General features: G+C 38.9%; 1 protein-coding gene across 1 annotated transcript in view; it reads left to right on the top strand.

Annotated features, from left to right (window-relative positions):
• ATP10B (ATPase phospholipid transporting 10B (putative)) overlaps positions 1-18,057 on the top strand; it is a 262,716-nt gene that overhangs the window by 133,872 nt on the left and 110,787 nt on the right. Inside the window, exons 2-3 of the mRNA XM_019450218.2 lie at positions 16,381-16,675; positions 17,677-17,871. Of these exons, the coding sequence (XP_019305763.2) occupies positions 16,381-16,675; positions 17,677-17,871 (490 nt within the window). The remainder of the gene's footprint in view (positions 1-16,380; positions 16,676-17,676; positions 17,872-18,057) is intronic.

Below are 18,057 nucleotides of genomic sequence, written 5' to 3'. Positions count from 1 at the left end.
TACATGTAATAATGTCACAAACATCTCCCCATCTGCGACTTGCCTTTCTACAATCTTTAGGGCACAGGAAATTAAAAAAATTTTTTTAATCTTTATTTATTTTTGAGAGAGAGCGAGTGGGGCAGGAACAGAGAGAGAAGACGACACAGAATCTGAAGCAGGCTCCAGGCTCTGAGCTGTCAGCACAGAGCCCAACACAGGGCTCAAACTTATGAACTGTGAGATCATGACTTGAGCTAAAGTCAGACACTTAACCAATTGAGCCACCAGGCACCCCAGGGCACAGAAAATTTAATGTAGTCAATTTGTCAACCTTTAATTATTGATATCTTTGCCTTATGAGTTCCCTCCCTATCACAAGGTCATAAGGATTTTCTCCTATATTTTGTTTTAAATGCTCCCTCCCTGGGATGGAGGTTTTTACTGTACCTGGAATTTATTTTTTCCATGCAGTGTAAAGTAGAAATTTGTTGTTGTTGTTGCTATATGAGTTAACGATGATCTCAGCACTACTGACTGAGTAGTCTGTCTGCATTGATTTGTAAGGCCACATCTGTCACATATCAAGTCCCCATATGTACATAAGTCTGTTGCCCAGCTCTCTGGTGTGTATCATTTGTCTATTTGCTATTTTGGTGCCAATACGCACTGTCTGAATCTGTCTCCAAGGGGTCTTTAATCCATGAGATAATTCAGGAACCTTGGTTTGTTGGCATCATGCAGATAAATCAAATCATAGGATGGATTTTCCCCTGTTCAGACAGCTCTTCCAACACTATGTAGGACAAGTCTCAGTGCCACAGGAACACAGCAGAAGGGAGAAATAGATTTAACTCAAACTTGCCTTTTACCTCTCATCTCAATATACATATACATGGTGTTTCAGGATCTAAAATCCACACACTCATTCTGCCACCATCAAAGCCTACTCTTCATGATGTTGTACTCAACAGTCCCCCTCCCCCACTTGCTGGACAGAAAGCCATTTGTCTTTCTAATAGCCCAGAGGAAAAGATAGGTGCCTTTTATATTTATAGCCTGGATAGTATGAAGCCCTTGTGACAAAGACCATTATATTGGTCTTTATTGGTCACCAAATCTCTACATGCATGACTCTAAAAAGATTGAGAAAATTGGAAATAAATTACCCACTCACCAAGGGATGTTATCTCCTTGGCTCCTTCATGAAAGGACAGAATGAAGTGATTAGGGGGTGGGAGGGAAGGTGAGTACATGTGTTAATTTGCTTTTTTCTAAATTTCCTATATCAGAATAATAAGCCAAAGAAAGTATCCTAGAAAGAATTCTAATTGTGTCTTATATATAAAATTTTAAAAACCCTGAAACACCCTAAAGATGTTTAAATGGTTGCCAACCCCCCTGGGCACCAGGAAATGTCAGCAGATCTCCTCAGCAGACTCAATCACAGTCAATCAGACAGGAACACAAAAAGCAAGGCCCAATGTTTTTTTTCTAAACATCCAGGTTCTCTCGCCAAGGATTGAGGTTTAATGAAGAGAGAAGAATTGAGTCTCAGGGACTAAGTCTTCAGAAAGGAAAGATTCCTAAAGGGGTGGGAACTCCTAACCCTCATCAAACAGTCCAGTCAAGGGGACATCACTCTTGTCCTTCTCCTTCAAGCTTGTGGTGACAGATTGATTTATCACTATGCTGCTTCTCCACATTTCCATGAGCCTCTGCCATTTAGCCATAGGAGTATTTAAGTGATGACACTTGTTTCCCTACTTTTTTTTTTCCATTTGTGTGTGTGTGTGTGTGTGTGTGTGTGTGTGTGTGTGTGTCTTCTGTCTCTGGGTTTACAGGTCTGTGGTTTTGTCATAGGAGACTACAGTCATGTTCTCCTTCACAATTTTACCTCCTTCCACACATCCAACTTTGATAAACCTCTTTCCTATAGGAAACAGATGAATATGTATGGTGTATTGTTCTTCAGAAAGCTATACATGGATCTATTTGCCCCTATCCTGAAGATAAAATATGCATATTGCAATAAACAAAAAAGTTTATGCAATAAAGTTTATGTGTTGTCACATGCCAATGCAAAGTCTCTGTCCAGACATATTCTTGCTTGAAGTTTAATGAGTCTTATGACAACCAGGGAGCCTTTAAGAATCTCAAATGAGGCAAAACTGTTATGATACACTATCCTGGAGAGTCCAGGTTTCCTGCCCTCAAGTGCCAGACTCCTGCATGTCCATACCAGCTCAAGGGTCCTACTCTTAGTGGGAGAGCTAGAAGTAGTGTGGCTCACAGCAGAAAGTCACTTAGTATTATTTCAGGTAGGGATAAAGGAATATTAAAACAAATGAACGATCCATAAACAAACCTTTGACCAATTGAGTTTCTTGATACCAATAACCAAATATCATTGTGGCACTGCGGTCAGGATCTGTGCTGTTATCTAATTTGAAATGTTCTGTAATTTAAGAAATTTTTTAAATGCCCAGGTGAAACGCAAAGTCTGTAAATTAGTTAATAGTACTGTACCAATGTTAGCTTCTTATTTTGATAAATGTATCCTGATTCTGTAAGATTAAGAGAATGTCAGGTAAAGGAACTCTCTGTACTATCTTTTGCAAGTTTTCTGTAAGCCTAAAATTATTCTAAAATCAAAAGTTTATTTTTAAATGAATCATCCAGGGCAATCACAGACGTCTAAAGTTTTAGGAGCAAACACAAATGGCTCACATTGAGGTAGAAAAACCCAAAGCCAAGCTGTCCAGTCTGTGCGTTAGGAAACTGACAGTTCTGCTACTAATTACCTTTGTGACCTTAAGCAAGTCACCTAACCTTTCTTCATCAATTTTGTTATTCCAGAGTAAAAGATACATCAGATCAATCTCTAAAGATGGAAAAATTCAGAATTATTCGCAGCCATACCCTCCAAGTCACAATTTCACCAAATATGAAAATTCAGTATAAACAAATTTAATTCTGCAATCTTCCAACTGACCTAAACAATACAGTTCCACTATGTGCAAATATCAAGTCATTTCTAAGAAAATAAGGAACTAAAGATTTAGTAATACATAAGGACAGTGTATCAGAAGTAAATATTTGCATGAGATAATATTGAAAGATAAAGAATATTGAAAGCACAGGAATTGTGATTTTAGAACTGCAGGAAGAGCTCTTGCTAAGAGCTCTAAGAGCATCCTTTTACAAGTACTTTAGTCAGAAAAGCTCCTGAGCAGTTAAGGACATGTAATCCTGTGTCATGGGAAGGGAGTTTCAGAAACACTTCCCGAGTAATTTGTCCAGCTCAAAGATCTAGTCAGAATCACTGAGATCTAAGAAGCCCGAAGTAAAAAACCCTTCTTCATAAATCAGAACAATTTTGTTCTTATGCTTCATAACAGATGTGCACTGCAAACAAAATTAATTTCAAGTTTCTTGTGTTAGGGGAGACAAGCATTAGAAAGTTCTAGGGAGAAGATTGTGAGTGAAACTGTGCAATACTTATTTTTTAAAAGGATAAATTCCATTTATATTAAAATTATGTAGTATGCTACCTTAATATGTAAAGTGCTGATGGTTCCTAGGAGGTGCTGGAGTAAAGTGATGACTGAAACTGCCAAGCACTGGGGAAGAGTAGTGACTGCTCCCAGAATTCGCTGGAGGGAGAGAGTGGTCACTGCTTTCAGGAGACACTGGGGGGTTAAAATAGTGACTTTTCCAAGAAACCTGGAGGGTAGAGTGATGACTGCCCTATAGAAGCCTTCAATCTAGAGAAGCACATAGGCTCAATACACAGAACTAAGAGCTAAAATGAGATAAGGACAGAGTACTATGAAGCACATTATTAACCCCTCAATCATACTTCCGGACCAAGGAAGGTTTTCTGGGGGAGGGAACATCTAAGTCATAAAAATGAATGGAAATTAGCTAGGCTTTGGGGGTGAGGAGTAGAGAATGCTGCTGGTATTGGTTGTGATGGTGAAAGAGAGACACAAAAGGAAATAAAATAATTTCCTATGACTAGATAGAGCATGAAAGAGATAAACAAAAGAGGAGCTGTATCTAGTTCATGGAGGGAAGGACTTGTAAATCATGTTAAAGTTGTGTTCCTTATTCTATTTTGAAAGCTTGGAAGGGTTTTTGAGCAAGGCAATGAGATGAATGGATTCACAATTTGATGATATCTTTTTTATTTCATTTTGTGAAAACAGATTAGAGAGGAGCAAATTTTGAGGGGGACAAACTATGAAACTGTTCAAGTAATTGAGGCAAGAGATGAGAGTGGCTTAGACTGATGTGTAGTGGGAATGAGCCCAGAGGTGAGTGGACAGAACTGATAGAATGTGTATAGGTTAGAATCAACAGGACATGATAGTTGATTGGATACATTGGATGAGAGAGAAATCAAAAGGGTAGCTGAAGCGGTAGCATCACCATTCCATGAGATAAGAACTGGGGTCAAATAGCAAGTATAGGAGTAAAGATAATGAGTCTCTTTAGAAGCAAACTGAGCTTGAGATTCTTAAGAGAAGTCCAGATGGTGATGTCCAGTAGAACAATCGGATCTTCCTTGAAACTCCTCCTTATATTGCGAATAGAAGTTTGGAACACGTGGAGGCCTTTTGAGAACCTTGTCATTACTATATTAATCTATTAAGAGAGGAGAAATAATAAATATGAGAGGATTCACTTATTTCTTTGGAAATATGAGAATGTTCAGCCCAAAGCGTGGATGAAAGAAAAACTCAGCCAAAACAGATCTACAAAAAAGCCTCTATTTCTGAAGCCACTTAGCAACTATGTGCTTGAGATCTTCCTTTTTATGGATAGGCTATCACCTGGGGAGGAAATAGTCTTCTCTCTGGTAAAGTCCCTCATGAGGGCCGCTCATCTCCTTGACTTCTGAAAAGTCAGGGTGGGGATTAAACCTGAAGCAAAAGTGTTAGAGACACACATGGGCCTGAGTGATAACCTGCTCCAATTCCCTCATTCATAGTGGAAGGAACTAAGGCCCAGAGAGCCTTGCTCCTGGTCACACAGCTGGTTAGTGGGATGTATAAACCAGGTGTCAGCCTGGCTTGGCTTACCCTTCCCTTTAAAATCCAAATTAGATGAACTTGAAAAATGAAAAACCCTATGCCACTACATGCCTCCCAAATTTCTGTGAATTTTTATGGGACTTATGTTTCTCCTCGTAATCTCTGGTTCTGATTTCTAGTATTTGCTAACTTTCTTGTTCTCCACTCTTTCTTGTGCCTCTTCTTTTAGCTTCTCCCCTTGACATTGAGCCAAATATGGGAGCAACTCCTTCTTGACTTCTAGACTTCTAATCAAAGGTTACCATTTATAAAAGTCCATTCAGCATTGTGAAGTTTTACAAACAATTTTAAAGTAACATGAAAAGAACATATATCATATTTCAATATCATACATATATTAGTACATATCTGACCTTTAAAAAAAGTCTCATATATACAATGGAATATTATTTGGTCATAAAATAGAAGGAAGCCTTGCCATTTGCAACTACATGTGGTGGATCTTAAGGGCTTTATGCTAAGTGAAATAAATCAGAGGTAAACAAATATAGAGTAAAATCACTTATATGTGGAATCTAAAAAGCAAAATTTAAAAAAATGTGCTCATAGAAATAGAGAACAGATTGGTGGTTCCCAGAGGTGGGGGTGTAGGGATGGATGAAATAGGTGAACGGGATCAAAATGTATGAACTTTCAGTTATAAAATAAATAAGTCCTGGGGATGTAACATACAACATATGACTATAGTTAATAACAGGTATTATATATTTAAAAATTGCTAAGAAAGTAGATCTCAAAAAAAAAGTCCCTCTACCCTTTTCTGACAACACAAGCACGAACCTGCTGCCATCTTAATCACTGTTTCTTGTGCTCTTGCCAGCTAATTCTCTCCTCCTTTCCCTCTCCCTTTTCTTCTTCCCCTTAATTTGTGTTCCCTTATTTTTCATTCCAAGTGCTAATCAGCCTATATTCCCTTCCTAAGGAAACTCTGGAGGCACCTGCTAAAATATCAGTTTTTCTTACCCCATTTTACAAATCTGGTGCAATTGCTTTGCACTAAGCCAGGTGTCTAGTCCATTTGACCTTGACAAAGCTTCTCCCAAATTTCCCACTTCCTTCTCACTTGCTGCCTGCCTCACCTCCATCTTTCCTGGAGGTATTAGTGAGCATGTAACTCATATAATCATGCATATGTTTGGAGTGAGGTGAACTGAGCCTGTCAGTGTCACTATTGTCTTTTAATTGCTTTCAGCCCTGCAGACTTTGAACAACTTTCTTCACCCTTCAGCTCAGCACTGATTTATTCAGCTTGTGCAAGCAATTTGTTCACTTTTAATTAGACCCAACTTAATTATTTTGTCAGTAAAGTAAACCAAAAGAATCTATAAAACAACTTTTAAGTGAAATCACATTTCTGCCTGAAGGGATATAAAAAATGAAATTATGCATCTCATTTTGCCTGCCTCTTACAAAAAAAAGATTGCCCACATTGTCTTTTTATTTCCCAAGATCTTTTGCCTTTATTAAGAAGATACTTGGGAAATCAGGCCTGTAACAGAGGAAAGAAAATGGTTAAAGGTAGATGTCAATGGAGGGAAGATATGTGAGTGCATAAGGCAGGGTCTCTCCATGTTTGTTCTTTGGAAGTCACTACTTTACAATGATCTGGGAGCTGGTTAAGAGTACATATTTCCCACCCCACCCCTAGAGTGCCTAACTCAGTAGATCCGAGAAGTGGGAATAAGAGACAGAGCTTCTCACTTGCCTCTTCTTGCACATTCTGGACTTATCCCTGCTTCTGGATACCCAAGCTTTCTTATTTACTAATAGACCACTTCTGCTTCTCCAGGAAGCTTGCCTTGTCCTCCCCAGTCACCCATATTTTCTTCTATCTTTGACAACTTCCAAAGTATCTATGTTTATTCAATTCCCTGTTCATACCCTGTCTATTACCTTTCCCGTGTATATACCTCATCTCTCCAACCATTTTGTTGGGGTGGGAAATGTGCATTAGGGAACTTTCCCTCTGCCCTTAGCCAAATACCCTGTATTCAGTTTCATGTTCCCTCTGCTACACCAGTGTTTCCAACCTTTCAGAGCCCGAAGACCTCTTTTTTCATAAAAGAATTTCATAACCTATACCTAAGAGTTGGTATAATTTTAGTACCATGGATTGAGAAAATACATAATAGCAAAAGCTTACCATGAAATCAGTAATGCCTTTAAACAAATTTGCAATATATACATCTCAACCATATCTGCTACACTTAAAAGCAGTGGCTTACATTTGCAATGGCATGGATGGAAGTATAAAGTATAATGCTAAGCAAAATAAATCAGTCAGAGAAAGCCAAACACCATATAATTTCACTCCCATGTGGAATTTAAGAAATCAAACAAACAAGCAAAGGGGAAAAATTAGAGAAACAGAGAGAGAGACAAAGCAAGAAACACTTTTAATTGTAGAGAACAAACTGACGGCTTTGAGAAGGGAGGCAGGTGAGGGAATGGGTTAAATAGGTGATGGGGACTGATGAGTGCACCTGTCATGATGAGCACAAGGTAATGTATGGAAGTGTTGAATTACTATATTGTATACCTGAAACTATTATAACACTGTATGTTAAGTAACTGGAATTAAAATTAAAACTTAAAAAAAGTACTGTCTCACATGTGACTGCAGCACATGATGTGTTCTATCTACAGACTATGCCAGGAGCATGTATGAATTCACTAACATCTCACTATCAGCAGCCTAACTCAGGGCAGCATCTGAGGGCCAGAGTTTAGGGGTCACTCTCTTGGCTTCAAATTTGAAGGAGAACACCCAAATAGAAGGTGTCAGAGTGTTTAGAAAGTGTAGAATCCCTTTCCTTAGCTTATAGGAAACAATGACAGGTCTTACCATATCCTATGGCCATGCTGGCACATTGCCTTAGTAGCCCTCAGTGGTTTAATCCTATACCCACTCTGTGAAAAAATGTCATTTAATCTGGGACCTGGAAATGACACCAGTGCTTACCAAAGATTCTATGTGTTCCCCACATAGTCAGCCTCTCTTATTGCCAGGATTAGACAATGTAGCTAATTGTCACCATTTGACTGAAGCAAAGTGATGTAGTTCACTTCTGCATACTGTTATGGCTCTATTTAAAGCCACATGTTGAGATTGTGATGCAGAAGGAGCCGGGACCCCTGAAACGTTGGATTGAGGAGAATTATTTGGAACTGCAAACTCTTCATAGGTTGTGCTAAACCACTGAGATTTGGGACTTTGTCTCATAGCCTGGCCCATGGCCTAGCCTGACTAATATGGTAGGCAAAATCTGAAGGAAGGACCCTCAAGGGAGAGGAACTACCAAGTGCCCAGATTCTCATGTAGGGATGGGGAGGGAAGAGGAGAAAGAGAGAAAGCTTGGAGTGTTTGAGAATAGTTGAGTAAGGAGAAAAGAGGTAGGTACAAGCTGGGTCACATGAAGTATAATGTAGGCCACGGTGAGAAGGCTGGGTTTTATACAAAAGCAAACATAATCATTGAGAGCATTAAGAAGAGACCTGACATGATATGATTTGCACTTGAGAAAAACAACATTGGCTGTCATGAGAAAACTAGGTTGGAACAGGAGCAAGTGAGGATGCAGGACCCTGATGGAGGTCTGTGTAGTGGTCCATACAAGAGACAGTGATGTCTTTTATTAGGCTGGAAGCAGGAGGAATGTTGATAAACAGATGGATTTGAAAAATATTTAGAAAGTAAAAATGGATAGAACTTAAAAATAGATTGGCTGTAGCAAATGAAGGAAAAATCAAAGATGAGTTCCAGGTCATTCAGGTAAAGGTAGATGCTATTCATAGGAAGGGGGCTACTGGACCAAAGACACCTAGAAAAGAAATGAAGATGGCAAAGAAGCAGTGGGATACTCTTGTCCAAAACTCATGAGTGACGCCTGAGCTCCAGATATACTTAATGGGAGACCAGCTTGCTGGGTGCCTGGTGATGCCCTAAACTCCAAAAAACCTGGGGAGTAATGGAGTATAGCATAGCAGACCACAGATCTTTCTTGTTGCCCAAGAAACAAAATCATGGGGTGCCTGAGTGGCTCAGTTGGTTGGGCGTCTAACTTTGGCTTGGGTCATGATCTCATGGTTTGTGAGTTCAGGCCCCATGTGGGGCTCTGTGCTGGCAGCTCAGAGCCTGGAGCCCACTTCAGATTCTGTACCACCCTCTGTCTGCCCTTCCCCCAATTGCACTCTGTCTCTCACTCTGTATCAAAAATAAATAAACATTAAAAAAAAATTTAAAGAAACAAAATCGTTGTCCTTGAAAATCTGTTAGATTAAGGCTCTCATGGACCATGGTGCTAAGAAAAATCAGGGTAAACAGCATTCACAAAAAAGACTAGCGATGGAGACTGAGTGTGGTACGCCATTGATGTCTGAGTTCTATAAAGATCTACCCTTTGATCATTCCTACAAAGACCTGTTCTATAGGATTTCATTTGTCACGTGTTTTTATTACCTTCTACAGAAGTACATCCTTCAGTTAATTTTACTTAAGGTGATTCCTATTTTCTTTTCACTCTGCCTTCCCCTTCCACACTGGTGCCCACTATCACCAGCCTCCAAAAGCCACAATCCCCACCCCACCCTGTGCAAGGGCCTGCAGACACATTTCTTATTCAATATTTCTCTCTGGAGGAAGTCAGCATCTGGCATCCTAATTATAGGACACATTTTGTAGCCTGTGAATGAGGCAAATCACAGCTCCTGCTCTTCCCATTGGGAAGGACAGAGCACTTTCTGGTGCTTGTAAGAACTGATTGCACTCAGCAGCTATATGTAGAATCCCATAGCTGCATACAAGACAAATGAAGGCTCTGATGTTCAGCCATCTTCAAGGCTTCTAGCCTATCTGAATTGCATTGAAGAATGTCTCCTCTTGGGTCATTCCTTTCCCAAGAAGTCCTTACCAAACTTTCCCAGGCAGGTTCCAGAACTGGAAAGCTTAGTGAGGGCTTTTCAAATTGTGATTTCTGTTTTCTAGCCTACAACTAAACATATTCCCTTGAATCTAAAATGTCATGAATTTAATAATATATTGTGAGGGTAAAAAGAAAAAAAAGAAACCTATTACCATATCAGTTATGTGACATATCCTAGGTTCAAAACGTTAAAATGTGAACCAAAAATTACATCTTGGATTCTAAAAAATATAGGTTTTTCTGAAAGGGAGAGAAAGAAAGTTCTAGAGAGGAATTATTCTATTCCCCTTTTTGTTTCTCCATCTGTAAAATGGGTATGGGTAAAATAGTTAGAAGACTACATAAAAGTTATGACCATTTCCTCAAGCAAATCCAATTAGATTAAGTGGGGAAAAAACAGAATGAATAGAAAATTGGTAATAAGATTGTTATATTGCAAATCTTTCCTTGATCTAGTAGAATTCTTGGGGAATATATAGGAATTGAGTTCTCTGGATTTTTAAATTCAGGGTAGATGAAAAACCTTTTGTTGCTGTTGCCTTTGTTGTTTTGACACTTCTGTGGGAAATGAACAAACAAACAAAAACCTTGAAAAACATGTTAGCAGCCTTTCCTGCATTAGTACGTAAGCCTCCAATAATGAAAATGACTGACACTCTGGATAATTGGTGATGTTTCTGAGCCTCATTCTCAGAATAGCAAATAGAGATATGGAAGGCCTGGGACAAAGCTGTGATAATGGGCCAACAGTTTTCATTTCAATAAAAGTAGGTCTATGTTAGTGCCTATGAAAAAAAATCGTGTGTATCAAACCTCTAATTTCAGATATCATTGCTTTACATGAGGCCAAAGTCAACATTTAAGCTTTTGAAAAGTTATTTGAGGGATGCCTGGGTGGCTCAGTCAGTTAAGCGTCCAACTTTGGCTCAAGTCATGATCTCATGGTTGGTGGGTTTAAGCCCGCGTTGGGCTGTGTGTGCTGACAGCTCAGAGCCTGGAACCTGCTTGAGATTCTGTGTCTCCCTCTCCCTCTCTCCCTCTCTGTCCCTCCCCCACTCACACTCTGTCTCCCTCTTTACAAAATAAATATTAATGGGGGCACCTGGGTGGATCAGTTGGTTGGGTGTCTGACTTTAGCTCAGGTCATGATCTCACACTTTGTGGGTTCAAGCCCCATGTCGGGCTCTGTGCTGACAGCTCAGAGCCTGGATCCTGCTTCAGGTTCTGTGTCTCCCTCTCTCTTTGCCCCTCCCCTGTTCATGCTCTGTCTTTCTCTCTCTCTCAAAATAAACATTTAAAAAATTTTAAATAAATATTATTAAAAAATTTTAAGTGATTTAACTTAAAATATACTGCACTTAATAAAACAAATGATCTTTGGGTATGGCAGAAATTGGAACAGTGATTCAAGAATGACTACAATTTGGGGAAAACTGACATAATTGATTGATTTAAGGACACACTAATCCCTGACTATTCTAAGGTGGTTATTGTTTGTTAACGAGGTGTCTAACAGGAAATTATTTTATGAGATTTACACATTTTGTAGCACGCAGGATAGAGTGCTTTACAAACCCCTGTGGTTAAGTGAAGGCCAAACTCTCTTAGCTTCTAATTAATTCTAATATCAAGATAGTGTACTATTTATTAAGAATCTAAGTATAGATTACATTTAATTTTATAGTATTTTTTTTTTAATTTTTTTAACGTTTATTTATTTTTGAGACAGAGAGAGACAGAGCATGAACAGGGGAGGGTCAGAGAGAGGGAGACACAGAATCTGAAACAGGCTCCAGGCTCTGAGCTGTCAGAACAGAGCCCGACGCGGGGCTCGAACTCATGGACCGCGAGATCGTGACCTGAGCCGAAGTCGGCCGCTTAACCGACTGAGCCACCCAGGCACCCCATAATTTTATAGTATTTTTAAAGTTTACTTATTTTGAGAAAGAGAGAGAGCACAAGCAGGAGAGGTGCAGACAGAGAGGGAGTGAGAGAGAATCCCTCTCATGGTCCCACTGACAGTACTGAGTTGAATGCAGGACTTAAACTCGTGAACCATGAGATCATGACCTGAGCCAAAATCAAGAGTCGGACACTTAACTGACAGCCCCCCAGGCATCCCCCAACTCACATACTTTTTTAAAGAACTGGACCTTTAGGTAAAGTAGTTCTCTAGTCACCACTTATTACTGCTTTCTAGCCTTACTTCAGTTTTCTTTCCATTTTTAAAATCAATGTTTGCTCTAGCTAACAGGGCACTTGCAAATGTGGCTTCTTTCTAGAATGCTCACTTACTTCCAGACATACACAAACACCACACACACACACACACACACACACACACAAACACACACACACACACACACACACACACACACACACACACACACACACATCCCATCCAGTTACCTCGCATTGATGATCCTGATCTTAGCTCAAGCCCCACCTCATCAGCAACAAGGTCACATCCTTCTGTTATGTAATAGCAGTGCACCCTGTTCTCCTTTGTGGCACTTATCCTAGTTGGTGAGTATACACTTGACCCTTGAACAGTGTGGGGGTTAGGGGTGCAGGCACCCCACACAGTCAAAAATCCCCATATAACTTTTGACCCTCCAAAAACTTAACCACTAATAACCTATGGGAAGCCTTTTGGATAACATAAACAGTTAATTAGCACATAATTTGTATATGTATTATATACTGTATTCTTATAATGAAGTAAGCTAGAGAAAAAAATATTTAAAAAATAGTAAGAAAGAGAAAATACATTTACCGTTCTATGCTGCATTGAAAAAATTCCACATATAAGCACACACATGTGGTTCAAAGCCATGTTGTTCAAGAATCAACTGTATCATTATTTCTATGAGTGTTTATTTATAATCTGTCAGTCTCACTAGAGTGCAAGTTCCAGAAGAAAAGAGATGTATAGGCTTTACTCACTTGGTACAAAACAAGAGTTCAACAAGTATTTTTTGGCTCAGTGAAAGACTGGTTGACCCCTAACAGTGAAAGTAGAATTTGCCAAAAATGGGGTTTACTCGGTTCATTAAAATAAAAAAGGGAAATGGGATTAATTGGAATGTGGGCTAGGCAAGATGGAGAAAGTTGAGAGCAGGAACAGGATTTGTCAGTAAACTGTACTTAGTATGTTAGGCTAATGGCCCACCATATAAAAATGTACCCCCCTAATACGCCTGGGTGGCTCAATCAGTTGGGCATCCAACTTCAGCTCGGGTCATGATCTCACGGTTTGTGGGTTCGAACCCTGTGTCGAGCTCTGTGCTGACAGCTCAGGGCCTGGAGCCTGCTTCGGATTCTGTGTCTCCTTCTCTCTCTGCCCCTCCCCCACTTGTGCTCTGTCTCTCTCTGTCTCTCAAAAATAAATAAATGTAAAAAAAAAATTAAAAAGAAAAAAATAAAAATGTACCCCCCTACCATCTAGAGCACATTTTGCCCAGGGGCAAATGATAGTGGTGCTGGAAAGAATTACTACTTCAAGCCAGAAGGATCTGAGTGTAAATTAGTAAAACTAGAATATGTTCAAGTTTATTGTTAGTGGGAGGTACCGTTTCAGAAAATTAGAATGAGAGACTTTATCAGTGACCAGACCTTGGAGAGATTCTTCAGACATGTCCCTCCCTTTATGAAAGCAATAAACTACACCTCAGATCGAAGGATTGCACAATCTCCCTTTGTTTCCTGTTCCAATTTTGGAAAGAAATAGCTTACTTGGAAGAAAGAGGAAGCAATGGGTTAATGAGCTACTTTCCTGTCCTCTCCTGGCCACCGTCCCCAGTCCATCGTTGTGTGCTTCCACCAGAACAAAGCGTGGGATCCACAGCTGTGGTCATGTGTTTCGATGCCTAAAACTCTTCAGGACTCCTTTATACTCTGAGCATAATAAATAGCCTTAACAGGCCATCTGGTCCTTGTCTGTGCCTCCATCCTCAACTGTGACTATTCTTTGTCCCTCACTTCATGTATTCTATAGGACACTCCTATGAACTGTGTTTCCAGAGCCAGTTCTTCTACCTGGAACACCCTCGCACAACCTTCCTACCTAGCTAAGTGTGTATGTGTACATATGTATACACACACATATACAAACATGTACATTATTTTCTAAGCCATTGAAACAACTTGCCCCTTTGCTCATAACTACTTTAGGATGGATTTCCTAGGAACAAAAACATTTTCTTACATAACCACAATGTAATTATTATAATGGAGAATTTTGACATTATTGAAATATTATTACTAATCTTCAGTTCATTTTTAAATTTTATGCATTGTCCTATTATGTTCTTTATACCCACTTTATCTCCCCCAATCCAGGATCCAATCCAAGATGGATCCATTTACTTGCCATATCTTTTTAGTCTCTTTTAATCATAAATAGTTCCTCTGCCTTTCTTTGATCTTTGACACTTGAAAAACATAAGCTAGTTATTATGTAAAATAATCCCCAGTTTGAAGTTTTTCAATATTTCCTTGTGATATCAGAAATGATGCCATGTCCTTGGTACATCATATCAGGAGGCACAGAATGTCAAGTTATACCATATTGGTGATATTGCTTTGATCTCTGGGGTAAGGTGGTATCTGCCATGTTACTTCACTGCAAAGTGATTTTTTTGTGTGTGTGGCCATTGTAATTAATGATTTGGGAGAAAGATACTTTGAAACTATGGAAACATTCAGTTCCTCATCAAACTTACGTCCACTAGTTTGGCGTCCATTTTGCATGTGCTTTATTTTTAAGAAAACTTATTTTACAGTGTTAAGAAAAGTAAAGACAACTAAAATAAAATTAAGAATATGATACAATAAATGAACTTTTTAAACCACCCCACCAAAAATACCTGCATCTCCCATATCAACCCAATCTTCTTTTTTGAAGTTCTTATAACCTAAAATTGAGAGAAGTCTGTTATGTATGGCATTAGCCACTGCAAGATTTCTCATTTGCATTTTCAACTCTATTCATGAATTATCTTTTCATTTCCTTTTCTTTTATAATAATAAAAAAATCCATGAAAGGGACATTTTTTAAAATGAGAACGAAGATATACAATATTATTTCTGGCTTACCATATGTCATAATATTGCTTTTGGTCACATAATAATGGGCATCAGTAATTGCATTTATTTTTTCATGCTTGCTACAAGGATTCACTTAAGACTCTGAAGAGCTCCTGTGGATTGAAAATCATTTGGATTGATTAAAGTCATGAGAATTATGATAAGGGTCCGATCATATGGGCATCAGGAAAGTAAAATATTATCACTTAAACTAGAAATGGAACTTTTTCTCCTTTAAAGGATTATGTTTTCAATGACAGGTGGAGTTTCTCATAATAAGATTAATAATATCTGATGTTTACTCATCCATTTATTCAAAAGAAAATCATCCTGTGAGCCTACTAGGTGAGAAGCACCATTATATACAATTTCTAACCTTTCAAAGTATGTCTTAATGATATCCTTCATGGACTTAAGTAAGAATGGCTAGAGGGAACCTTAAAGTTTTGCTTATAGGTTCCATTAAAAGAGCTCAGAAATGGCAATATCCTAAATAACACAGCATTCGTCCATCATCTAGGAGGATCATCTGAATAAGTGCTCAGTTTCAGAAACCACTAAATTGAGTGGAGAGGAAGGAAGGGGTTTCCCACCCTCACCCCCAATCAACACATTTAAAACAAAAAAAACAAAACAGGTGGTGTTCATGGAACAACATTCTATACAGCCCAGTCACCTCAGGCCAAAGTTTTCTAGGAAAGAAACTATCTCCTTTGTACCACATATTACTCTTCTATGAGGTTCTGATCACAAATGAGGTTCTTCAAAATATCAGTACCCAATACCTGAAAATTTTATAGCTAGGGAACACCTTTCCCTTTAAGACATGGCTCAGCATACTTTATATACTATCAATTTCATTCCTTACAAAACGCTCGTGAAAAAGTAGAATAAGACTAGTTTTCCTCATATTACAGTGAGGAAACTGAAGACCGGGAAGGTAAACAGACAGTTCAGCATTAGGAACAAGCCACAGATAGCATTCTGACCTCTGGTGTCATAGCCCATAGAACCATACTTTTCCTCATAGGCCCAACAAGGTCATCTACACCTTCCCCCCACCTTAAATGCTTTCATGGTACTTGTCACAGTGTTAGTTGTATATTATTTATATATTTATATGATTATTTGCTTTACATCTCTCACTCTTAAACATGTGGTTTGTAGGGATTGAACCTATTTTCCTCACATTGTATTCCATAATCTACCTTGGTTGGATGGGTGAACAAGTGGGTGAGCCAATATACCATATATTTTCTTCTGCCCATAACAACTTCATGTGTCTGTTTTAGACCATAGCTTGCTGCCAGAAATGGCACTCTCAGTGGACTCATCCTGGCACCGGTGGCAGTGGCGAGTCAGAGATGGCCTCCCCCAGTCTCCATCAGAAGCCACACCACTATTGTCTGAAGAGAAGAAGAGGCAAAGCTACAACCTGACACAACAACGGGTCATCTTCCCCAACAACAGCACGTGCCACCGAGATTGGGCAGAGATCACCAGGAGATACTCCGGCAACAGAATCTGCACAACCAAATACACCTTTCTCACTTTCCTGCCTCAGAATCTCTTTGAGCAGTTTCATAGGTACACAACCACTTGGCCAAACGATACACGCTTTAACCAAGTATTTGCCAGTATTTCTGAAACAAAGATGCTGCCCTCTGGGATACCTATCCTTTAATATCTAAATGCATGTACCTTAAAAAGACTTGTCATTCATTTGCTCATTCATTCATTCATTCAATAAATATCAGATTCTACTGTGTTAGACCATGTGTTCACTGCTGGAGATACATGAGGGGGAAAAGAGAGACATAGTCTTGACTATATTTTCTCATGAAAGAGACAGACATTAAATTTAAGAATTATATAAACTGATGTCAAATTAGAATTTAAATAGATACTTCTAAAAAGAGGTATATGGTGATGTTAGAGTAAATAAGAGGGAGATCTGGGCTAGTTAAGAAAGTCAGGAAAGACTTCCAGGAATAAGTGACAATTGAAATAATCTGAAAGAAGAGAATGCATTAACTTGGTAAAAACAGAGAGAAGTCAGGAAGGGAGCCAGGAGAATGTCCCTGCCAACAGACCTTCATGTGCAAAGGCACAGTGGCAAAAGGATGCTAGATGCACTTGGAAAAGTTAAAAATGTAAGCCATAATTTTGAGATGATACATGCAAGATCGTATTTTAATTATAAAGCAAAATATACACTTAGATATCATCCTAAATTTTGTAATTATCGTTACAAGTTGTCATTTATTGAGAAACTACTATGACTGAGAACCCTCTATTACATATGTAACAAATATAATCCTATGTAATATTTATAAGAGCCCTTTAAAGTACATAGTACTTGCCCCATTTTACACAAGTTGAAACAAGCTCCAGAAAGTCACACAACTAATAAACAATTTGAGTTTGAATATAGCTGGATCTGGCTTCAGAGCCCTTACCATAATTCGAGATCACCCTAAAAGAGCATGTCATTTTAGTTGATAAAGGCCAACAATAGGGAAGAAATAGTGTGGAAAGTATATTTCCTTCTCCATGGTTTTCACTCACACTTTTCTTGTCCCTTCCAGATGGGCTAATCTGTATTTCCTATTCCTGGTGATTCTCAACTGGATGCCTTCCATGGAAGTTTTCCACAGAGAAATCACCATGTTACCATTGGCTATTGTGCTATTCCTCATCATGGTCAAGGATGGCATGGAAGACTTCAAGAGATATCGTCTTGATAGAAAGATCAACTGCTCCAACATCTGGATATATGAAAGGTAAAAGAAATCACCCTTCTCTTTTCTTGCTTCCAAATAGGTTATGAAAACTCATCAGCATTTTCAAAGGATTGGTCTCTCTTGTCACATTTTATTTTCTTAAGTTCACTTAATTCAGTGATTCTCAACCAGAGCAATCTTTCTGAGGAGGAAACATTTGACACTTTCTGGAGACATTTTGGTTGC

The sequence above is a fragment of the Panthera pardus genome, unplaced genomic scaffold (assembly GCF_024362965.1).
Source record: "Panthera pardus isolate Hobbes unplaced genomic scaffold, ASM2436296v1 HiC_scaffold_2, whole genome shotgun sequence".
Taxonomy (NCBI): Eukaryota; Metazoa; Chordata; class Mammalia; order Carnivora; family Felidae; genus Panthera; species Panthera pardus.
Note: the sequence above shows the minus strand (reverse complement) of the source record. Positions and strands in the feature narration are given on the sequence as shown.